The 24726-nt window shown below is 42.4% G+C and overlaps 1 protein-coding gene across 1 annotated transcript in view; it reads right to left on the reverse strand.

The window, feature by feature from the left end:
• Positions 1-21207, reverse strand: part of VIT (vitrin) — a 36290-nt gene extending 15083 nt beyond the window's left edge. The window contains exons 1-11 of the mRNA XM_061471072.1: positions 21142-21207; positions 19200-19265; positions 18082-18238; positions 16021-16154; positions 11992-12069; positions 9090-9170; positions 7002-7202; positions 6334-6384; positions 1446-1484; positions 1292-1348; positions 629-691 (exon numbers count right to left, since the gene is read on the reverse strand). Of these exons, the coding sequence (XP_061327056.1) occupies positions 629-691; positions 1292-1348; positions 1446-1484; positions 6334-6384; positions 7002-7202; positions 9090-9170; positions 11992-12069; positions 16021-16154; positions 18082-18238; positions 19200-19265; positions 21142-21172 (958 nt within the window). The 5' untranslated portion in view covers positions 21173-21207. The remainder of the gene's footprint in view (positions 1-628; positions 692-1291; positions 1349-1445; positions 1485-6333; positions 6385-7001; positions 7203-9089; positions 9171-11991; positions 12070-16020; positions 16155-18081; positions 18239-19199; positions 19266-21141) is intronic.
• Between the last annotated feature and the right edge of the window lie 3519 nt (positions 21208-24726).

Consider the following 24726-nt stretch of genomic DNA (forward strand, 5'->3'; position numbering starts at 1 on the left):
CGGTGAGGGGCAGCCCTGCCTGTCTTGCTGCCGCCTCAGATCCCATCCCACAACTCCACACTGGATGCTCCTGGTCAAAATCTGTCTCTGAAAAACTTTGCTGTTCTGTCAAGGGAGATTTAGTGTTTCTAAGTGCACTAAGCACTCAGTAGCCCTGGGAAGTTGCCAGTGTCCTTGCAGAGCACCTGTTGATGGGGCTGCTTGCTGATGAAGGATGGTGAATTGCACAGCCAGTGAGGAAGGGAAGTACAGGTGATGTTTCTACCCTCGGCATTAAAGGCAATCTCTGCTGTTCCAATGAGCCTGGAGGCTTCTGGCAACAACAGGAAGAGAAGATTTAGCAAAAATTGCAGACCTCATAGGCTGCACAGAGCTGGTTTTTTTGTTTCTTGTTTTGACTAACAAATAAGGAAAACTGCAAACACTGTGGTAGATTTTGATTCCCATGACCTGAAACGACAGCCTGCCAGTGACTGAGCTGTCATTTGCCTTTCACATTCAAGAAGCTGCTAAGTGGCAGCTAGGGCAGGACACACAAAACCGCTCTGCAGTACTGCCTGAGGGCTAATTTGGGGAAGCTAAAACTACAAAAGAGAGCAGAAAACCTGCTGCTAGCAATCTTGCTCACCCAGGTGGGATGGGGAGCCATCAGCCCTCCGGAAAGCAGCAACAGGCTCTTGGCGCTGAATACCTGTGTGATCCAACAAAGAGGCGAGAGGTCAGATGCCAGCATGTGAGGAGAGAGAAGCACAACCACAAGGGATGCTGTGGCCCTGAACTGTCTTTCTGCACATGTTTTCAAACCAAATGGAAAAGGAAGAATTTGAAAGCTGAAAGAGTGTGGCAAAGGCAGAAGAGTTTAATGTTAGTAGGGGCTGCACAGTGCCGCTATTCACTGGTGCACTGGAAAAAGGGGTAGTTGATGCTGAGATGCAGCTCGCACTCAGAGCCTGGAAACTGAAAACACATGTCTCCTCTTGGGGTCAGGCCTTCATCCTCCAAATTTACACAAAATCTCCCTCTCATTTTGCAACAGCTAATGTTATAGAAAAGGCATTTATGAATGCGTTTAGAATATAAATTTGAGAACAATTCTAAGTTTAATAATTCTTTTTTCATTTTTTTTCTTAAAAGTTCCACTATTGTCACACAATAACCAGTGTGATATCTGTTCTAACTACGTCCTGCTATGAATATGGTTAGAAGTGAAAAACAGTGCATCGCTACAGTAGATGTGACTGGTGGGACTAGCTATAGGGAGGAATCAGAGGAGGGATTGTAATGTCTTTACCTGTATTGGGTCTTAAAATATTCCTGTTACTTGCAGAGGTGGACGTGCCCCTGAATGCTTTGAAAATATTACATTGGTTACTATATGTAACTTAAACACAAGTTTAATATTCTCACAATACAATTCTGCCAGTCATTATTAATTTAAGACATACCTGTGTTCTGTCCTCTTCCTTGGGCAGCCTGAACCTGTCCTAAGTAAACACCAAAAATGGAAAAGTGTTATTTAGGCCATGTTTGATTCAGTGGTACTGCTACCTGGCTTTTTCACTCAGTCTCATTTTATAGCTGTCAGAGTTAATGGTTCATATACAGAGAGTTTTATTAATATATTTGCTTAGATGTTAACTATATATTTTGAACCCACATGAAGAAGGATTGCCTTGCTCTGTCTCTCATGTAGTTTAGCCTACTTAACATTCACTTCAGTTATGACTATACAGGTCTGCATTTAAAAGGTTTGTAGTTACTGCTGTGATTTGCTTTCCCTTATGACTTTCCTTCTGTCACTCATGCTGGTTATCTTTGTTTATTTCTATTTTCAGTACCATCCAGTTGTACCGGTTGTGTGAGGGAGGTTAAAAAAGTGCCCCAAACCCCAAATACTCCCTTTCCTCTGAACAGATACTACCCTTTCTGAAGAGTGTGAGAAATACAAGCAAGCAGGCAGACTGTAAATAATGAGACAATGACAAATATAATGTGGGAGAATTCATGTGTTTGAAATGTCTTCACCAGTGTCTACACAAAAGGCTTTTTTAAAGGTGATTGGGTTATTAAATTCCCATTGTTCAAAGCTACTAAAGGCTCAAAGCATTTGCAGATGAAAACCATGTCTTTAATCTTGCCTCTCTTTTCCTTAATTATCCTTAAGAGGCTTGTGAACAAACTTATCCTTTAACAAGCCTTTATGCATTAGTTTTTTCGGAAAGATTAATTCCAAAGCCTGGTGAAATCAGTAGGAATGTTCTAGCTGGCTCCTGTGAACACTGGATAAAGGCCTATGAGATATTTTTATCTGCAAGATATCGTAAATGAGACCATTTTGAATGGTTGTCTCAGAAAACAGGAATTGCTGCTCCTTGGGAACTTGATACTGCAAAATTAAGTAACAGCAAATAGTCTGTGTTTGACCCAAACTTGAACCTTCACAGGCTGCTGAAAGCCTTTTGATGGGATTTCTAGGAGCTGTCCTGAGAGACCTTGTAAACTCCACATGCCAAAGAGATCCTGTTTGAGGAAGTAACAGGCTCATCTGCTGAAACTGGCAATGCTTTTAAACTATGAGCTTGTAGCTCTGGCTCCAGATGGACCACAGCTAGCCCAGGCTGTTTTCAGGCTGTGGAGGGACAAGTCTCTCTGTCTAGCAGAGTTGTATGGGGCTGTGTGTGACATGCCTTCCACATGGGAGATCAGAATGTGCCAAAGCGATGGAAGAAAATTAGCTCTGATCCTGAGAATTCACCTTGTTTGCCACAACCATGCCCCTGTGTGAATATAACACTCTTTACAAGGTCAGTGGAAACAACAGCGTACAGGAGGGTAAGAGAGAGACCAGCTTTGTTTCAGAAGTATTTTATGCCACTTTTAAAATGAATTAACCCTACCATTCACACCCATGTTAGCAACATGGATTTCTCTCTATGTTCCTTTTGACTGTGCTGGGCCTTGCCCTTCTCACTTGCTCTGCTTCCCCACAGTAAGCTGGTTTCTGCCATGTTTTGGCTGGCTGGAGCGAACATGGTGGTGGTAGAGAGGGAGAGGTTGGGGTTGCAATTCTGTGGTCTTCAACTCTGAGATGCCATTGAGCCTGCAGCATGTGAATGTGTATTCAGTAAAGCAGAACTCTGTGCAAGCTCGAGATTAAGGCAGGACTAGAATCTTGTGACACACTGGGGTTGGGCAGTCACTCCGGGAAACCATAGAACTGGGTCAGAAATGAGAGTGGAGTGGAGTAAGCAACTCTTGATTGGGAGCTGGTCCTGTAGCAAGCACGGAAGCATGGTGGCAGTAAAGCATAGGGACAGTGGAGAGAAATGCAATTTGGAGTGGACCTTGCAAACGATAGGACCTCATTTGAGAAGGCAAACAGCTACTCTGTGCACAAAACATGCCTGTGTGACATGACTTTTGATTGCAGTGTTCACAGCAGCAGTGATCTGTTCCCAGTCCTCAGCTAGGGACCAAGCAGCTGTGTGAGAAAGGATTGCTTGAAAAGTTGGGATGAGAGAGAGCAAGCAAGTCTGTGACCCTTGGGAGTCTGCTTGATTAACTGCTGTTAGAAAGAAGCAGAAGCTGGCATTATACCACAGCACGACTGAATTTAGAGTTGCTCCCAGAGCAGGAGAGAGTTTGCATCCACTTTCAAAGCCCACTTCCATTGCTGCTTCCCCCTCAGGAGTGCATGCTGCACTGGTGAAGGGCTGCACTTGCTAGCAGGGCAGATAGGAATAAGGTGTCAAATGTCATGCTAGTCACATCAGTGGGTTTTCGTTTAGCAGTTTTGCCACATCAAGCTTTTTAAGCAGGGGTCCTGTGATGGAGCAGAGCCTCAGGTATTTTTCCTGTTTCTGTATCTTTGATAAACTGAAGATAGAGGGAAAGAACCCTAGCAAGGATGGAGGAGTTTTGCCCTGCTCTAATGCTATAATCTGCAAATCCTGCTTTTCCTTTGCCACTGTGAACTTTTGCCAGTGTCAGTGGCTGGAAATGGAAATGTAGGAGCTCACAGCAGCCACAGCTGTGCTTATTTTGATTGTGCTCTATTTCAAGGTTTTTTACTTTTGAAGTGGCTTTTGCAGACAAACTACCAGTGCCCTGTGTGTCCGTGCGAGACAAGATGGACAGGAGAACATTTGATTCTGCTCGGTCAAGCCATGCTCCAGTTGTGGCCAATGGCATCATCAGAAACTCAGGTCTGAACAATAGCAGTGAATCCTGAAGGCTTCTCAGATAGAGAAAGCTGATAAACTGCTTTGTGTCTGGTCATCACTCCAAAACTCTAATTGTCCTTTCTGGTTGGTTGGTTTGTTTGTTTTTTAAGGCAGTTCTTCTTTAGAATCAAGAAGGGATCAGGAGAATTCAGGAAGCTGCATCATGAGTACAGACATGCTGGACGTGGTCCTAGGAATGAAGTCTGTGGAATCAGAAAATCCGAAGTAGGTCTCCCCCACTCCTCCAGCTCACAATAACATGTTTGTAAGTCTGACCACTTTAATCTTTTGGGAGTTAGTTTGTGTTTAGGGCTTCAGTAAAGAAAATTTTGAAGAGAGATGGATCCAAATTGCAATGCAGTGAAAAGTGAGTGCTTTGGGGTTGTGGTTTTTGTTGGTTTTGGTTTTTTTTTAAATTTTTTTTTAATTCTAATTTTTTGACCAAAGGTTTGGTCTTACTCCCACTGATTTCAGTGTTGCCAGAACTTTGCCCTCAATGTATATCTCTGACTGGGGAACCTCAAACAGGGTTTCCTAATTGCTAGTAAAAACAATAATGGCCTCTTCTGTGCTCTACCATGTGCTTGGCTCTGAATTACTTGGCAGCAGGGACATCCACAGTTATGTATGTGAGAGCAAAGCTGAGCTCAAGGCACTCAGAAACAGTGGCAGAGTATTAAACTTAATGGTGGTCCAGCTACCTTTTCATTCAAAAGTTGTCATATCCCCATGCCCAAAAACTTGTAAACAGTTAAAAATAATCTCCTTTACTTGACCACACAGCCAACCAACTACACACTGTATGGGGAAACAACTCTAAATAGAGTCACAGAATCATAGAATGGTCTGGGTTGGAAGGGACATTAAAAGATCATGATCCAACCCCCCTGCCGTGTGCCAGGACACCTCCCACTAGATCAGGTTGCTCAAAGCCCCATCCAACCTGGCCTTGAACACTGCCAGGGATGGGGCAGCCACAAATTCTCTGTACAACCTGTTCAGTGTCTCACCACCCTCATAGTAAATAATCTTTTACTAATAACTAATCTAAATCTCCCTCTTTCAATTTAAAGCCATTCACCCTTGTCCTATCCCTACATGCCCTTGTAAAAAATCCCTCTCCACGTTTCTTGTAGGCCCCTTTAGGTACTAGAAGGCTAATATAAGATCTCCCCACAGCCTTTTTTTCTGCAGCCCCAGCTCTCTCAGCCTGTCTTCACAGCAGAGGTTCTTCAGCCCTCTGATCTTTTTTGTTGCTCTCCTCTGGACTCGCTCCAGCAGATGCATGTCCTTCTTACATTGGGGGCTGCAGAGCTGAACTCAAGTTGGGGGCTAATGAGAGCAGAGTAGAAGGGCAGGGTTACCTCCCTTGACCTCCTGATCACATTCCTTTTGATGCAGCCCAGCATACGGTTGGCTTTCTGAGCTGCAAGTACACGCTGCTGGATCATGTTGAACTTCTTCTAAACCAACACTTGTAAATCAACCAAGTCTTTCTCCTCAGGGCTGCTCTCAATCCATTTTTCACCTAGCTTGTATTTGTGCTTGGGGAGTACTTGCATTGCAGGCTGTGAGCTGGAATGGGAGCAGGCTTCTGCATTGAGATGCAGAGCCCTGAGCTCTGCTGTCAATAACACAAGTGGTATGCCAGGAATAACATCACATTTATGCCAGGCTCAGAACCACAGCCTGGGGTTTTTGAAAGAGCATTGGTTTAACATAAATCGGCATTTCAGAGCTCTGAGCCCTAAATTTAGATGGCTATGCAGCGCTTTGCATGATTTATCTTACAACTCAATCAAGTCTCCCTTTGAGAGCAAAAGAAGGAAGCAATAGGAAAACATGATTCAAACAGCACAAGGCTTGTCTCAAGTGCTGCAAACCCCAGCATTTGTCAAGGCTGAAATGCAGATATTCACTAGAAAGGCTTCCCCAGAGCTGTAGGCAATCAGCATCTCTGACATTCAGGCCAAGCATCTATTTTTCAGTTTAAATCCAGACTTAGTTCCAATCACTGAGTTTGCTGAGGCTTGAAAGGCTATTGACTCATTGCTGCCTTAGAATACGCTGTACTGCATGTCTTGTGGCATACTTACTTCACCATACTTACTTGATGCTGCAGCTACCACAGATGAGTATGCTGGGTGAACGCTGCTAGAACCTAAAAATAAGAGATTTTAATTTTCAGCTATTGAAAAAAAAAGCCCAATGTTAAGGAATAAGAATAAATGGAGAAGGAAAGATTAGGGAAAAACTGGTGTTCAAAAATCATATGAGAATGCTTTCACAGTGTTTTAATCTTTATAATCCAAAGGCTGTTACAAAAAAATATTAAAACTTTCATTTATTGAAAGTTACCACAAAATTAATTCTAAAATGAGTTGATCTATTTGTTGAACTCTCAGTCCAAACACATGAATCAAAGAACTCTCTGTTGACCCCTATACCTGAAAATCATGGCAGCATTTGAGGATGAAGAGCTTATAGGCCAATATATTTTATCTAAAGGTAAAGACTAGCCATAATTTTACTGCAGATGAACTCCCATCTCAGCAAATCTACACTAGCTTGTGTTTATGTGAGACACAGTAATTCTGTATGTATCTCAAAGGCACAACTCCAGCCCATCTGGAATTTTTTTTAATATCCATCCATTCCTAATATTTCTGAATTCATGATCCACTAAATCATGGCATATTCAGCTGCATGTCTTATCCTTTAAATTTTAGGGAAGCTGTAGGTCAGGAGGAAAGCAATGCAAACATGCCTGCTACTGACCTATATCTCTGACCCTATGCAGTCCTGGTCTAGTCTTGGCTGCAACTGTTGGGGTTCTGGTTGTTGCAGGTGTTGTGGTTGGCTTTGGCGTTGTGGTAGAAGGATCCATTGTCGTGGTTGTTGGGGTTGTGGTTGTGGTGGCCATTTGTGTAGCTGGTGTCGGCACGGGAGATGTTTGATATTCTTTGTGGACTGTGTCCCCTGTAGGAAAATCGATGGATGTGTGACATACATGGAAACATCATTAACCATGCTCACTATTTAAGGCAACCCAGACACTGGTGTTCTTCTCAGATGTCTACAAGCATCCTCATCTGTAGAGCCATTAATGCCTTTATTGCTGTGTGGATGTGTAGCACAGATGCCTGTGTGACACAGTATTACACCACTCTCCGGAGGGTGCTGACAACAGCCTGTTGCAGCCTTAGTGATTTCCCTACACTTTTCTTCTTTGGTCAGGAACACCAATAACCTGACAGATGTCTCAGAGCTATGAAATGGTTCAACCAGACAGTTGCAGTTTCTGTTTTGCCATCATCTTTCTCAGCGCAATTAAGCAGTTAGAAAGTCCATATAAATGGAAATCTGCTGGCATCTGGCAATAAAAGATGGCCATTCTGAGTCATAGATCAGAATAAAATATGCATTGCCCACCACAGAACTGAAATGCTTTTGGCAGAAACACAATTTTTTGTAAAGGTGATACAGGGAGCAGGTCAGATCCAGAGCAGGGAGTGTTAGGGCTTTGGATGAGGAGAGCGGAGGAGCACACCACCTGGGAGATGCCAATTTCATCTAACTTTGACTCATCTCACAGTTGCTACTACTTTTAAAATGTATCATCTGTTGTGAGAACAGAGACAATCCTAGTTGCAAAATCTGCATCCTAAGTATTCTTATATGAATTGTTAAAAATGCTTACAGTTCTTTCAAGTCATCATCTCAAAAAAGATCCTTCACCATTATCTTCTCCATCTGTATATTCCGTGTTCACCTCAGTCTTATTCCTCTCCTCCCTCTCGCCCATAGTCGTGGGGATGGCCTGACACACTATGTATACTGAAAGGGAATGGTGAGCAGTCTATTCACTGCTGCACAGCACAAGCTTGTGTTTTATTGCTGGATGTTCTCCTTTTGCAAAGCATCGCCATGAAACTGTCTGGTGGATTAATTGCCACCTAATGCTAGGCAGTGAAAAACTCAGATCTCAAGGCAGTTTTAATGTGATAATGCTGAAAGGGACCTCAGAAGAAAAACAAAACAACTCGGCTGAAAAAATCAGTATGAATGACTCTCTTTGGCTGAGCAGTGCCCTGCTCCACACTGCTGCTCTAAAAGAAAGAAGACAGAGGGCACAGTGAGTCTTCCCTGCAATCTGGTGCTGCTGGAGCAAGGAGCAAGCAACAGGGCTTTATACCCCAGGCTGCAAGGAGCAAGGAAGATAGGAGCTAACAGCATTAGCAGAAAACCCAAGGAAGCAGCACAGTAAGAGCAGAGAAAAGATGTTGCTTTGGTGCTTTCTGGCTGGGTTTCTGGTGAAGCCTTTAACACAAGAGAAGGGCTTCACAGAGTTAGTTGTTCCCAGTGCTTCTGTGGGCAGGGTGCCCATCTCTCTCACAGTATCTTCAAAGGGTTTGCAGAAATGATGTTGCTTTGGTACTTGTTGGCTGGGTTTCTGGTAGAGCCTTTAACATAAGAGAAGGGCTCTCCAGGGCTGGCTGTTCCCAGTGCTCCTGTGGGCAGGGTGCCCATCTCCATCACAGCATCTTCACAGAGCATGTGGCCTGCATAGGAAATTGCTGAGAGCCTTATGGCAGGCTTCTGAAGTTCACAACACCCAAAGCACAGGCAAAAATTAAACTGCAAGGGTGCCCTCTCTTCTCTGAATTGGTACATGCCTTCCAAGCGCCACTGCAGGTGCTAATATAATGGCACTGGTTTGGTCCGAAAGAGGCTGCAGAGAGGAGGTTGAATGAGGGAGGTAAAGCTGTACGTATTACCAGTGTCAGACTGCTTCCCATAAGCATCTGCGGGCAGTTTAAACTGGGACAGATACTGTAAAAGAACACCAAGATCCCCAACATGTACCTTGTTCTGGTGCTTTTTCTGATGTGTTAGTGGTATCTGCACTCTTCATAGCTTTAAGGTCTTGCTCTGGCTTTTTAGGCTCTGAAACAAAATGAAGTATGTTAGGAAAGGCAGCTCTGACAGAAAATACTTTTTGCTCTTGTATTTAGAGATTATCAGTCGCCATGGAAGGCATCCCATCACCTGGCACTAGGTATGTCAGTCAGTCCAACCAGAGCTTTCTCACAAAGAGAAAAAGTGGTGGCTGGGTGCCTCTAGAGGGTAGCCAACCCCTGTTTCTGGTGCTTAATTTAGGCATTTTTATTGCCCAAAACTTCCTGCCAATATCAATAGAAATTCTGAAGTGAGCAATAAATACAGGTTTTTACCAGTAATAAACCAGTACTCATGAGAATAATGCATCATGTTGTTGAATTTTCTTTTGAGTAGCAGCGTGTCCTCAGAATCAGGGTCACAGTATGTGCAGGGCGTTTGGGGAACACAAGTTATCATGCAGTATTTCAGTCACTAATTCACGTTCTGATCTAATTCTTTCTTGCCTGACACTGTCACATCATCGTGGGACCAAATCCTGAATGCCACAGACTGGCTTAGAAGGAAAAGGGAGTTTTTTTGTCCTTTTTTTCTTCTTCTAAGACCCAAAGTCGTCAAAGTACTTGGAAAATTTATTGCAGTTCGTTTACTGCTACCCTGCAAAAGAATCTGCCTCTGCTTTTATGTCTGACTGAGTACTGGAGGATTTTGATCTTCCTTTTTTTTTTCTCTTCTCTAGTTATTTTGGCAGCTTTGACCTATTAAAGAAATTAGCCCAGGGATAATGGTTTCCTAAAAATTTGTGTTATTTTTTAAAACAGCATTTTTTGATTGTTTCCTCCAGCTGTGAATAGTTACAATTTTGGGAAGGTTTTTTCTTGCTGTGCCCAGAATTTGGGAAGCACTGTAACCACTTAGAAGCATTTAAAGAAATCTCAGGCACTCTGAATCTCTGGTGTCCCTGGGATGAGGACCAAAATTGCATCTGACAGCTGATGAGGGCTTTTTGCTGATCTGGCAGCAAGTGAGAGTAATCCTCAAAGAACTGCCTTTGTGTCCTACTGATAATTGGTTTAAGTATCCAAGTGAACAATGTGGTAATTTAATGTAATTTAAATCAGAAGAAAATGGTAGCTTTTTTAGAATTATAAAAGAAGTAGGAAATCCTCTATCACAAAATGGCACTAGCACCAGAGATCTTTATCTTAAGAAAAAGCTGTTTCTAACAGCTGAGATGACTGGGCTTAGGTGGCAGGGCTAAGGAGTGCTGACAGGGACAAGCAGGGCTTGGGAAGGTGAATTGTGACCATCAGATTTCTTTACTACCTATGGCACAGGGATGGGCAAAGCAAGGCAATGGCAATCACTGGATTTCATGTAACAGTGATTATTTGTGCCTTTGATCATTCTGGGTTTTCTCTGCTTGAATGCACAGTCTCTGTTGCTAGGATCCTAGCATTTTCATTCACCCTGTTGATTCAAGAACAAAGTGAACGGAAGCTGCTTGAGTCTTTGGTTTGCTGGAGGAACATGTTCCTGATATTTTGTTTGAATGACTGAGCTGTGACTTGATGATACTCCCTGTTTCTGTGCTGATTCTCACATAATGCGGGTTTAGCACTGGTGGAAGAAATGATTGCTTTCAGCCTGCTGACCTCTACTCTGGCTGTGATTGTCCCTAGTCTAGTCTGAGATGTTTGGGCTGATACCTAAAGTGTTGGGTATATTTGGGAATGATGAGATGTGTTTTTAGTAAATGTTTCATAGAAAAAGCCAAGATTTCTAAGGTATTGCCTTCCTTCTAGCAGTGCATAATATTTTGATCAGTAATTCTGTGTACAAAATCAAGATATAATCAAATTTGTACCTACTGTTTGCAAAGGTATTGTAAACTAAGGGCATGGCTTTGAGTGATGCATACTCAGTCTGAACAACTACAGCTTTCAGATTTGCCTTTGTGCTAATAAAACCCTAAAGATGAGGACAAAGCTCTCTACTTCACTTTCAAGGACCAAACAATAATGCACAGGAGAAGGACTCGAAGGACTCTAAGTAACCTCTGTGTGGCCTTGAATGGATGCACCCACTGACAGGCATTTGAGTTCACGGAGAAGGTAAAGCAGGTTTTGTTACACCACAGCTCACTGGATAAGCTCAGGGAGGCTCAGGCTCAGCAATCAGCCAAAGAGCTGTGTTAGGGAAGTGTGTAGCAATGCAAGACATTCATTTTGTTTTCATTCACACCCCCATGGGAATAGACTGAACTTTAAACAGTTGTTACAGGGGGCACAAACAAGTGTCACTTCAGTGACGGGGGCACTTCCTGTGCTCTTGAATACCACCTGGTGTGAGACTTGATCAAAGACCTCTGAAAACAACTAAATTATTTAAACTGAGTCTTACAGTGTAGGATGCTGACTAAAATGGTTATCCAGAGTAGTTCCTTATCGTACCATCCTTAGCTAAAGCTGCTGTGCATTGCCATCTGTGTCATTAGTGTTATATAATGATTTTTTATTATACTCTCAGCACTGAATATCAAGAGATAACGTTAATAACATCAGAGAAAGTCAACATGCATAACCTCAGATGCTTTCAAATAATCAGTACAACATCATACTCACTAACAGATTTAAAGCAAGGGGGAAAGCACTTGGAAACAGAAGTCTCTGAAATACGGTGTGACCAAAAAATAGAAATTGTCTGGGATAATTTCCATATGCTTAACATAAAAAAATACCATGACAGATTTGGATGAGATGCTAAGGGATGCATGATCTTCTTACTCTGAATAGTTATATCTTTGCGTTATACAACTGAGAAGCTGGAACAGATAGTTGTGAATGGATGTAAGGGAACAGTTACTTGCCTGATTTAACAGCTGGGCTTTTTGAAGAGGAATATTCAAGAGTTGATGGATATGTCACACCTTTTCTTGGCTTGCCCTCTTAAAAAAACAAAACAACAATTAGAAAACATCACAAAATATTCTAAGTTTTCTTGCAATAAAATTCTCATCTGACATACATGCTCAGAATCAGACCCTACTTCTTTACTGCTCAACTCATTTTTCTTTCTGATGGCAGAATCTCGAAACCGTGTCACTAAAAATGCCAGTGCCTAAATCCAGCAGCATAAAAAAAAAGGTTAGAAAGCATGAAAACACAGTCCTGGGAAGGATTTGAAGAGGTTGGTCTGTTTCTTCCTTTGCTCTCAAATGGTGGTAAGCATAAGGGGGACATTCCTGAAGGGCATCTGTGTAACCTGTACTTAAGCCGATGGCTTCCCTAGGCAGCCTTTTCCAGAGCCCAACTATACAATTGACTTTAGAAAGCTTGTTTGATGTGGGATTCATTTCATCACGCATACAGCATTCTTCTCTGACTTGACTTTTGCAAGATGACATTTCTGGCAATAGTTGTTAGCAATAATAACAGTAAGAGAAGGCTGTGCTTGTGTGTGGGAACATACGGCACCTATATTTACATCTAAAATGAGGGTCCTGTCTTAAAATAATGAGGCACGTTTCCCAGTTAAGCTTTAAACCACAAATCTTTTTAGTGCTGCAGCAGCTGCCTTCTCTATTGGTACATGTAGACATGCGATTTCATCTTTTGGGGCAGTTTTTATATTCCCACATGTGGCTGAATGAAAAGTGTGGCAGTATAGGGAAGACAGCACTGGACTCTAGGAATGGGTGGATGTAGGATTTCCAGACTGTGGTGACTGTCTCTACAAGATGCTGTGCTTGTCACGCATCTGGACCACCTCAGATGAGACCTACCTCCACCTCCTGCAAAACCTGAGTTGTGACGGTGATGCTAGCTTTGCTCTCCTTTATTCCCTTGGTTACTTGGTGGATTCTTTGAGAAGATGTATATAGCAGAGGCAATGAAGTAAAGAGCTGTTCCATTTCTCATTTACAGTGGTATAAAATGAGAGCAGCCCCACTGAAGTCAACACAGATTCACCAAAGACCAAAGCAGGCCAGTTAACATGGAAGGACAAGCTGGAAAGAGCTTAGGCCTCTCTCAGAAGCTGGCTTAAGTGAAGGGCAGCAGGTTTTCACATCCACTCTTCCTGGAGCTAAAAGTGGGATCAGGAGCCAAGGAGGACTCGGGAGCTCTTCTGCCAGTTTGGTAGAAACATGGAAAAGGTATAGGATTGCAGATGATTTCTAAATGCATTTCTTTATCCCCAACAGAGGCAGAGCTGTCGGGTGTGAGTGGTTGGTACATGGATGCAGCACTAGCATAATAATCTGATCTTTATTTAAAGTATTTCTGTGCTTATCTGATTTCTAATGCAAACCTGAATCCCACTGCTGTGCAAATAAGCTAAGTAGTGTGGGAGGCTGGCTGCTCCTGGACTCTGGCGTTTTTTGATCAACAGCAGCTTGCGTTCCATCTGTGATCACGAGGTAGGTCTGAGGCCTGGCCTGAATGCGGCCCTGCTCTCTGGGGCAATGGTAATATGCCTTTTTCACTGTCTGGAAGAAGTTACATCTAGGTTGGAGTTTGCTTAATGTACTTAAAAATGGATTTACATGTGGGCTGAAAACCTCAACTTCTGGCCATTGAAGTGCAAGCAATGGGGTGGTGGCTGCTCACCCTCTCACGCTTATTTGTGACTAGCATACTCAGACTTCTAGGACTCTATTTTCCTAAACCACTAGCTGCAAAACTCCCACTAAAGTGAATGGAGTCATTCAACTGAGCGCCAAAGCATTCTAGTGCTTGAAAGTGAATACCAGAGCATTTGCATACCTCCTGGTGTGCTGGCTGCTTTAATCCCAGAGGACAGACCTCCTTCCCCACTGCCCCTAAATCACGCCACTTCTTCACCCGAGGATTCCTCTTCTGTGGTCTTTTGTGTGGATGCTCATTCACAATTTAAACATCACAAACTCTTGGAGACAACATTCTAACTAGGAATAACCTCTTGGCACATTACCAGGGTGCAGTATCACACACAGGTTTGGCCTCTTAAAAAGGAATTTGGCTGGAGAATAGGGAACTCAGTTCAAGCTCTAAAGCTGTCCTGAAAATAATGCCTTAGGTAACTTTGTGTTTTTACTGGAGAATGCTTTAAGCAACTCTGTCTTTTTTATGACTAGTAATTGTAAAATTGTAAAAAGAAAAACCCCAAACAACCCAAACCCCACTCATCTCTTTTTGTGAGTGAGATCTATCTGCATTCAGCCTCAGGCTGCTGAGATGAATGACACAGCCTTCCTGGCATTGTAGTCCTTTAAATTTCCTAATAAAATTCTAGAATCCTTACATTTTCAGTAGGTATAGTGAGAGTATTCTTCCTATTTATATATGAAATGAATGAATGAATGAAATATATATTCATATTTATATATGAAATATTATATATGTTATGTGATGTAATATGTTAGATTTCTGCTTGAGCTAGTTTATAAATCAGGTAGTTCCACTGACATCAGTGAGAGCATCAGTGAGAGCACTCAGCATATGTAAAATTAAACACATGAGGGACAAACCCCATCATGCCTACACATACCCAGATTTCTTATCATCTCCTCTTACATGTGCTTGTAACTTTCTCTTGTATCTTCTTATACAGTGTCTCATTAATTAAGAATAAAGGTTTGTTACTATAAATCAAAAATTCCTACAGTTTTATGGGATAACAACTGAGCAGCTGCTGAGGTAAAAAAAGGCTCATTTCCCATTTCGGTACCAGAATTACAATGTGCTGTTTGTCAGGGAAAAGCCAGCAAGAAGCACAAGTAGCAATTCAGCTATTCCAGGAAATTCCTACTTATCCAAAATAAATCCTCCTCATAATGTGGTGTACCCATGGCAGGATGCTGTAAAAAAATGCATCCAAATATATTAATGCAAACTCCAGATGACAGTCCGTTTTGGTCAGTTTCTGAAGCCTCCTTTGCTGTCCACACATTTTCACATGAAAAGAACATTTCTTTACTTTTAGTGCCTGTACAGTAGCTCGAGGTGTTGATTTTTTTCCAGGAATGATGTAGTTAACTAATATCAATTGGTCATACCCGTCCTAAACCTAAGTGTAGACCAACAAGAACTGAGACCCTGCATGGATGCAGCAGGAAGTTAGATTTAGAAACTGTATGTAAAACAATGTAAATGGGACCCTCCTTTCACACAGGTAGAATGAGTGCAGGTAGGTTGAAGATAATATAAAGCTGGTGGAAAATAAATATCTGTGAATTTTGTCAGTGAATGCAAGTAAGCTGCTGTATATAATACAGGTGCAAGAAATGAATGAACATTAAATTAAGATTTCCCTGCACTGATACCAAAACTGTTTGGCTAACAGAGATGGGGAGAATTCGCAACATACTTGGGATGCACCAATTGAATTAATTAATACAGGGTTTGCATAAACGCAGTATGGCTATATGTGACTTGAGGTGGGTTGACAAAAGTCAAAAGTCACTTTAGAAGGTGGGAAATCAGGTGCAGGCAGAGGATGCTTCAAATGGCCCAAAGGCCCTTTAGTTCCTTTAGCAGCAGTACGTACCAGGGTGGAAAGTGAGTGCAAATAGGAAGACCTCCCTGTCAATATCAAGGCTCTGATTTTATGCATCAGTAGCAGGAATGAAGATGCCTTTAGACTACCTGTCACCCTTGCAGTAGGCTCAGACCTACACTGGGGCTGACCCAAGCACACCACTAGCAAGGTATATGTCTCTCTGCAGGCTATATAGGAAGCCCATAATAAAAACTGTCTCAAATGTGTTACTGATGCTAAAACTAGGTGAGGTGGGCCTGTGGTGACTAAACAGGTCTCTAAAGAAGGCTGCTGCCCGCTCTGCCCGCTGTTGCCTGGCTGGTTGGGCAGTGGGGAGCAGCTGGGGAGGGCAGGCAGCGCTGGTGCTCCACCATGGTACCTGACACAAGGAAGGACTCCCTCCAGCGTGGCAAGGACAGGGACCGGACCCCATTGGAGAAGCTCCCTCGGTAACCAGAGTGGCCAGCGACTTTCTGGACAAGGATCTTCCCACCTGTGTTGTCGATTATACCACTGCAATGGGAAAACATGGTGTCTGAAGGAAGACATTCCCCCAAAAAAACCTTAGAAACTGTTCAATAAAACAAGAGGTATGAAGCGTTCACTTTTACCTTTAAACCAGGGGCTGTAGTGGAACTGTGACACTACTACTAAGTCTGCTGCTAAGGAATATCTGTGCTTCTGTGCTCTGTGCTTCTTCCACACAGAGAAGAGAGTTTGGTACAAAGTGCTGTCAGGATGTGTTTGCTATTCTCATTGATTTACTGGTCCTGTGTTTAAGGTTGACCTAGTTGCACATAAGAACAAGCTAATGCCTTCGTTAAAATTCCTGCAAGTTTGATTGAATGATTGAAGATACAAGGAGAGGTACTTAGAGGAGTTTTGGGGCCAACCACGTGATGACAGAAATACAAACCTGAGGCAAACCTCCCACTTACTTTGACTTCTTCTTTTGTAAAAAAAATTAACATTTTCTTTGAGTTCCCCTATGTACCACCTGCAGTTAACTCAGCCTGGTTCTGACCTCAGCCTGGAGTAAACTGAACGCAATATCGCTGGAAGCTGAGAAAACCTGGCAGGCTCCATGTGTGAGGCACATTAAATGGTGTTTGACATGATGTAAGATGCATTTCATATAGTAAACCTTCAGTGCATACAACCTGACGCAGCATCATTAGTAGAGCAGGCAAGCCAGGTAGTGGCTGTGGCGTGAAAGGGGCAGTAGGACTGGAAGGAAAATAAGTAATGGGCAGCAAACAATGGTGAAGAATATGTTAGAGCTGTAGCTTTCTCTGACGATTACAAGAAGCTGCTGGTAATATAACTGTAAGGAAAGGAAATTTACTGCCTGCAGAAATGCAGCATGTAAGTTAAACCCACCCAAACCCAGCTGGCAAAGAAGGAAACTGGAAACCCTCACTGCAACAATACAGCCAGCCAGCATTTGAGCTACGGAGGAAATTGCAGTCTCTATCAGTATTTTGTAGTTCTCCTTTGGGACAAGCTCTGTGTGCAGAGACAAACAATTTCCATTGTACCCTAGTGTCTGAAGGAAGAATCTGGTTTGAAAGCCAGTCACCCAGCAGTCAACCCCTAGCAAGGGGCTGAGCGGGCAGAGCTGACACCAGGAGGTGGCAGCCCTATGCACACAGGCACACCAGCCAGCGCACTGCACAGCACAGAGGTGAGGTACGATGTCCCAAAGTATTCAGCTATTTCACAAAACTGGAAGCACTGCAGTAGCTCAAATAACTCTGTATGAAGCCACGTTGTCAATCAGGCTTTATAAATTCTTACTGCATTTTCAGCTGAATGCATCCTGTCCCTGCATCCTGCCTACAGTTATGGTGTGTTTTGGTGGTGAAGTCATTCTCCATTAAAATTTTACGCACATTTTTGCATGGATAATCAAACTCAGCAAAATTTGCGCCACAAAATTCATGTTACAAATTTGCTTCAGTGACTTTTCTGTAGCAGGACAGCTCTTGATGTCAAGGACAGTTAAATTCAAATCTGGAGAATCAAAACCAATTACAGAATTATGGGAGTTGTATGCATTCATCCCTCTTGATATGCCTCTTTTTTCCTGAAGCTTTATTAGTAGCAGCAGCCCTATCCTATCTTCTGCTTGGATAATAACAGTAGAATAGCAATTTGCTATGCATGAATGAGAGATCTGCAGCTCTCAAGACAATTCTCCAAAGATTGAGAAGTGTGCTCAGATATGACTGATTTGAACAGGGATACAGGATTGACAGCGCTTTTAAAGACTGGATCGCTTGCATCACACATGGTCTTTCTCACAGGTTTTCTACTAGAAGAGCAGTCTGCAATCAAACCTACAAGGCAGTAGGAACTTTAAAGGGTTTGAAAAGCTGAGAACTCCCTACACCAAAATGACATGTTTTTCTGAGCCCCTTGCTCATTTATATGCACTCACCTGTGAATTGCAGCATTGCACACGCTGGAAAAGGAAGCATAAATGTCTGTGCCATAAACACGGTATTTTACATCTTGACACCCAGGAGGGCATTTTGCAATGAATTCTGGATTGACTATCTTCCCCGCCTTGACATCGCAATCGATCTGGGGCACATCTGTGAGTACAAAATCTTCGTAAAGTCAGAATGATTGTTTTCATAGCTGAGTGATCTTGTCATGAAACAATGAGTAACTGAGTGTCAGGCATGCCCTCTTCTTGTACCTTTGTATCAGCGGGTTTGGGTTACAAGACATGTCTATGTGTTCTGCATCTCTAAAATAACACAAAATGCCCCCTATACCGAGGGATGTGGCTGTAACTAAGGTTGGAATAAAGCAGCCTCAGGGTATTTCTAACCTTCAGTGTTTGCTTCTTTGAAGGAAATATCCTTTATGACACTTTGCTGGAAAGAGAAAGAAATGTAGTCACCCAGGCCGTGGTTCACATGTGGGAAGGAGGGTTTAGGGAAAGCGGTGGCTGTGAGTCAGGACAGGGAAGGACAGAGCACACGCGAGGCAGGATGCTTCCCAGACCTCCCACTGTGCTAACGTGGCTCTATTCCATCTGTAACGCCAGGCTACAGCCACGGCCCATTATCTTGTCTTGATTTTTAAAAACGTTTGCTGGGTACAATTTATTTTGAGCAAGGGGTTAAAGCATGATTTCACGACCTCACAGTGGGCTGGTTTGTCAACTAGATGAGTAAAATAATCTGTGGACAGAGATGCTTTTATAGCGATGCTTTTACAGCATCAGAGCTGAAAGTTATACATCCTAGTGCACAGGACACACACACCTCATGCTAATCAGCTACATATGCTTTGTGTTACAGCAGGTCCATTTCACATATTTATGTCTCTCTGTGCTTGCTTAGATCCTTGAGTGGTCTCTAATGACCTATGAAGAAACATTTTAAGAGTGAAGTACACAATTTTCCCTTTAGGCACATTCAACAGCACACACTTTACTAAGTGATTTGATTTCAGTAAAAGATCCTGTTAGGTAACATATGCTTCCATTGGCTCTGCAGCCATGTCCCCTGCGAAGCAGTCAAGAATTCTCCTGGGACCACTTACATAGCTTAGCCTTTTTCATCTTCCTTGTGGCTTCCTTAGCTTCGTATGTACAGGTGAGAAACACACCTAAAACAAAGAAAACTTAGTATCAGGAAGAAGGGGGACTATCAACATGAATCACTACAAACTCCTGTGCATGAGATTTCCCAAATTAGAATCAACGGGTTGAAAAAATGAAATGGGAATATTCTCAGCAAAGCTAGGTTTCTACCTGTTGGTTAACTTTGCAGTCAAGATGACACCTACTGTGAGGCGGTTTTGTAAAGGGGATTAAAGATCAGTTCACACATTCATCTGTGAAACTCACTACCAAAAGATACCATTGAGTTAATGTGGTCCAGAAAACCGTGAAAGGCCCCAGTATTTCTACAAGTGATGGAAACTCCTTTTAATCAGTGTGATAGAGATGAAAGTGCAACAATATGCACTGGGCATAAAGCAGCTGGGAAGCTACAGAGAGAAAGATCCTTCTTAACACCCTGGTAGGGAGGTTAACTTGTAATCATGTGTTGTGGTGTTCCATTCACTGGTGGTAGCAGGTATAGGCAGCATTACAGACTGTAGGAGGGTCTAGTGTGGCATGTCCCAGTATCCTGTCTCAGCAAGGGCACTGATTTTCTTTGGTAACCAGAATTATGATTTTAAAAGTGAAAGAGACATAAACTGTTATGTTGAAGCATACAACACAATATATGGATGCATCTTACGTTGTTAGGTTTACTTGCTAAGTGCACAACATAGGAAAACTCTTCACTCTTCATTCTCTATACTTATTTTGCACTATATTATGGGCAATTAATAACTTCATTACAAATATCCTGACTTTCTTATTCACCTTTCCCTTCTCTGAGCTTTCAAAAAGGAATTGAAACTCTCTATGATGTGTTGGCTGATCCTGTCATCCTTTAATCTTACTAGAATATGCAACAACAGTCTTCTTTCTTTTTTTTATGTTCTTCTCCCTCTAGACTTGCTGCAGAGAGTTTGCAGAATTAATCATTCCCAGAACCTGCTCAAAAGGAAAAATCAGTCTCACAGTGTCTGAAGTGACAGTGTGGAGATGCAGTATTGGGGCTTTTTGTCACTGGTGCAGTTTGTGTAACCAAGGCAAAATTGTAGTTAGGAAAAAAGGAGCAAACCAGTGAAAAGTAAAGTGAAAAGTCCTAGCTACATGCAATGTTAGGGCATAATTTAATGTGGAGGACATAATTTGATCTCTTAGTAAGGACAGAAGAACTACGCAGGTAGCTATGAATTTGAACTAAGAATAGGTATCCTGTTAGACTTGAGGATCCAAGCTAGAGCGAATATTGCCTGGGAATATCACAGTTAAAGTCACACAGCAGTGTTAGGCTGTGTGGTGGCTGGATCTGCATCAAAGGGAGACATTTAAGTAAAGTACACTAAGAAACCATGCTTGATCAACCAGAATGTTCATGTAAGATGAATTGCAGATTCTGGAGTCTCTACGTGTTCCCAAAAAGCAAGATCCTGTCTGACTCCCAAGGTAAAGAAAATAGGAGACATTTATAGCCTTTTCCCTTTGGCATCTTCTTGTTCAGGGAAAGAGCAAGACCACATTAAAATTGGAAAAGGATATTCCCTTGTAAAAAAAAACCCAAACCAGATGACTTTTATTTGGAGGGAATCTTTACATTACAGACATTTTTCAGGGCCCATTTTGCCATCTGATATGGACTGCATGTACTTGGTCATGTACTTAGAAATCTTTGCAAGTTATTAACATTGTTTCTATGCCAAAGTCAAGAAATTTGGGTAGCCTGTTTCTGAGAAGCTGTGCCAAGGGTTACGCCAAGGGTTACTCCACCTGCCTTTGAGAGAGCTTCATCAGCCATGGAGTCCGAAGGGAAGAGAAGAAGCCAGAAGACACTGGTCAGCCAGGGCAGGAACACACTAATTGTAGCACATCAACTGTACTTACCAAAGAAGATTGCAATGACTGTGGTCTTCATGGTGAGTAAAACAAAATCTGGATGTGTCACTAAGGAGCTCTGAAAAGGAAAAGAATACATCAGGCTGCATGTAGAGGTATCAGAGATGATGCTGGAACGGTAGGTGAAGAGGAACTGTGCCTTCTTCTTCAACCTTTCACAGTTGTCACATGCTGCATCCTCTTCTCAAGCTCTGTAGAGCAGCTGATGTCCCCAGAGGAGATGGTGTTTGGGCTGTGACCAAAAAACCGTCCCTCCCATGGACTAATTATTTACTTCTGTCCAAGATTTGCCTTTTGCCTCAGGATACCAAGATTCCATTCCACATGCTACTGTATGGCTATATGTGACTTGAGATGAGTTGACAAGTTCATTTGCTACTCTTCTAAGGTATAATCACAGAATTGTATTGCCTGTACATCAAACTGCACCATGTAATCTCATAAAGATAGGGGTAACATATGTCCATTCATTCCTGAAGGACGTTGCATGAAATAGTAGTGCTATAGTTTGTGAGCCAAATTACTGGTTTCTTTGCTGAGGATGTGTGTGCATGCAGACGTGAGCACCTGAGATTAAGAGGACACTGTCATAACATCTGGACAATGTTTTAGCTCAGATGATTTTTTCCTCACTTATATGTCTCAACCTATTACCGCATCAGAGGTATCAAAAAATTGTCCCCCTGCAATCAGTTCTCACTTCAGGTCAACCCCAGAAAAAGAAGAGGCGGAATAAGGGTAGCAAGTCATTTGCAGAAACACCATACACCGTTAAAAAATATACTCACACTGACTTAGGCTTTGGAAAAGGCATTTTAATATGAGCATGGGTGAATAAATTCATCATCAGTATCTTTATTTAAGGTCAAAGAGAGCTGTGAGAGTTTGTCCTGATAGTGTTTGGCTCAATGCTGAGGTATTTTCACTTCCAGTTTCTTTAGTGTAGAAAAGGTCTGAGACAGTAAAGGGTCAATGGGTGCTTTGTGCAGAAAGTCCAATACTACTTAATTTCTCACGTCTCATGAAATGTAAACCCACCTGTACCATCAGTGCTGCACAAGACTTCTCACGGATTTCTGAAGGCTCTGTGCCCCAAGCCATGTTGTCCGCAGGCCAAGGCCAGCTGCCCTAGCATCCCAGTCCTCCTGGGTGGCAGTGCCCCAGTCATGGCTGCTAGTGCAATCTCTACCTAGTCTGCTGTTGGCACTGCTTTTCAAGGCCACAGAAAGTGGGTTCATTTTTTTCTTTTTTCCTAAGATATTATGAATTTTCTGCAGAAAGAGGCCAAGAAACCTAAAGGTAGTTCATATGTAAAGCCTGCTGGGGGCAAATAGCTTCAGCAGACCCCTTAACCTGCAATGACAGATATTTTGTCAATAAGAGAATCAATAGAAGCATTTGGACCAGGCTGTTACATTTACTTAACAAATCTGTTGTCATAGCTACACACGAAAGTATCTTATTGTGGACTCTGTACTTTTGTTGGTGCAGTTTATATTAGTATCCTGATAGCAGTAAATTATAATAGCAAAGAAACTTACTTTTGCCACTTTATGAATTGCTGCATTAGGCATTGTCATGCCAGGAAAAATTCACAGACATCTGTGACACTGCTCTGCTGGCAACACTCTCAAGGGGGGTCCTGGCCTTCAGACCTTGGGCTGTCAGAAGGGGGAAGCGCAGGAGGATTTACACTGCTGACCATATACTGTCCAGCTTAGAGGCTCCAGGATTTCTGCTGTGGGAAGTCTGTGTGCATTCATTGTATCTGTGGCTTAGGGAGTCACCTGATAGAAACCCTATGAGATCTTCTATGCTGTGCACTAGCACGGCACCTGCTAGTTCAAACTGGTAAAGGGAGTAACAGCCTGGAATAAAACAGTGATGTTTTTTTGTTTCTCTGGGAAGGAAAGGGAAAGCAGAGCTCCAATCCATGCATATTGTGGAGTCTCCTACATTGGAGATATTCAAGGCCTGCCTGGACAATTTCCTGTGTGATGTACTCTAGGTTACCCTGCTCTTGCGGGGGGGGGGGGGACTAGATGATCTTTTGAGGTCCCTTCCAACCCTTGGGATTCTGACAGGCTTTCTAGTCTGTGTAGATCTGCTGGGAGTCTTGGGAATGTTTCATCTGCAGATCAAGAACGATACTTTGATATTAAACACAAACCTATTGTTCCTTTGTTCTTTTACCAAATTAATAGATCTCATTAAAATAAACCAGAAGTTTCTACTTTAGATTAGTCTGGAGTATGAGCTTTGCTGAGATTTCTCATTATCAATTTTCCATTAATGCAGTATTTGCAGTCCCAGCCTGTGCTAGTAACTAATGACCAGCCAGTACTAAATCTCCTGAACTGTGTGCTGTATCTTTGTTTATCAGAGTACATTTTCCCATCAGTATCCTTCAAACTGTCATAACAGAAGTTACCCTTATGCCAGGAAAGTAGCCAAGTATATGCATTATAGTAACATGTGCTTAAATCCCAGTGAAGTCAAGTTCAAATGTAGTAAGAAGCACCTCCTTCAGAGTTTCCTAGATCAGATCCTATTTTACCTCTTAAATCAAATTTCCAAATGTTGATTACTCTTTCCCTATCACAAATACTCAAAAAAGCTTGAATGTTAGGGAAGGGACAGACCTAGCAAACTATTCTTTCTGCATATAAAGATTTTTACAGTGACCTCCTGTTAGCAGCTTCACATTTATAAAGATCTGAGGGAGATCTGCTACATGCTACAAACAAACAGATGGTTTAAATTCGCATAAATTGTCACTGTATGGCAAACTATAACATTTTCTGATGGAAGTGTAGGTTTTAAGTCCTTGATTTGTGGTGTCAGGCACTGCTGTCTGTTCCACGTGCAAACCAAAATTCTTTGCTGGTGCCACGTGCTTTGCCTCTGCAGGAGTAAGCAGTTTATCTCCTCTAATCTCCTGTGCTGCAGAAATTGATTTGTGTACTCTCTTTGTGCCACAATAGTGTGTGTTATTGTTCCCCTTCTCAAGGGGTTGTAGTATAGCAGCACCACTGGCACCATAAAAAAACAGAAGTGGACTTTGTTTAAAGCTATCTGAGCAAGTAGTGTGGAGTTAACAACATGATCTCTAAGCACTGTGGGTTGAGTTAAGTATGTGCCCTTTATGCGAAAATCAAGTGGGCTTGGTGTAGGTGTGAGTAAACTGGTTTGGGTAAACAAGAGCTGATCGTCATCTTATAGAATAAAACCTTTTAGATTTTTTTTTGTTTTCTTTTGTCCCTTTTTAAGAAATTGTTTAACCCTTTCTTTGGTTCATGCTCATACACTGTCCCCAATGGTATATACGAAGGAAATCGCAAGGGGCTTGCTGTAATTGAAGCAAGAGAAAGCTAGTATCTGTACTAACACCACCTGCAAAGGTAGGATGTGATATACTTTATCGTATGAAAGAGGAGAAAAGAAATTAATTGCCCACACTGTTTGTGGGAAGTGTCAATAAGAAACTGAAGGTTTCTTGTACCATGTGCATTCTTCAACCTTTTTCAGCTTTTAGAGCAACCTCTGCTGTGGTTGCAAACCCCACATCTTGGC

Source organism: Pezoporus flaviventris, unplaced genomic scaffold (genome assembly GCF_033815535.1).
Source record: "Pezoporus flaviventris isolate CSIRO_AGI_PZ_B2104156 unplaced genomic scaffold, CSIRO_AGI_Pfla_v1 ptg000066l, whole genome shotgun sequence".
Lineage (NCBI taxonomy): Eukaryota > Metazoa > Chordata > Aves > Psittaciformes > Psittacidae > Pezoporus > Pezoporus flaviventris.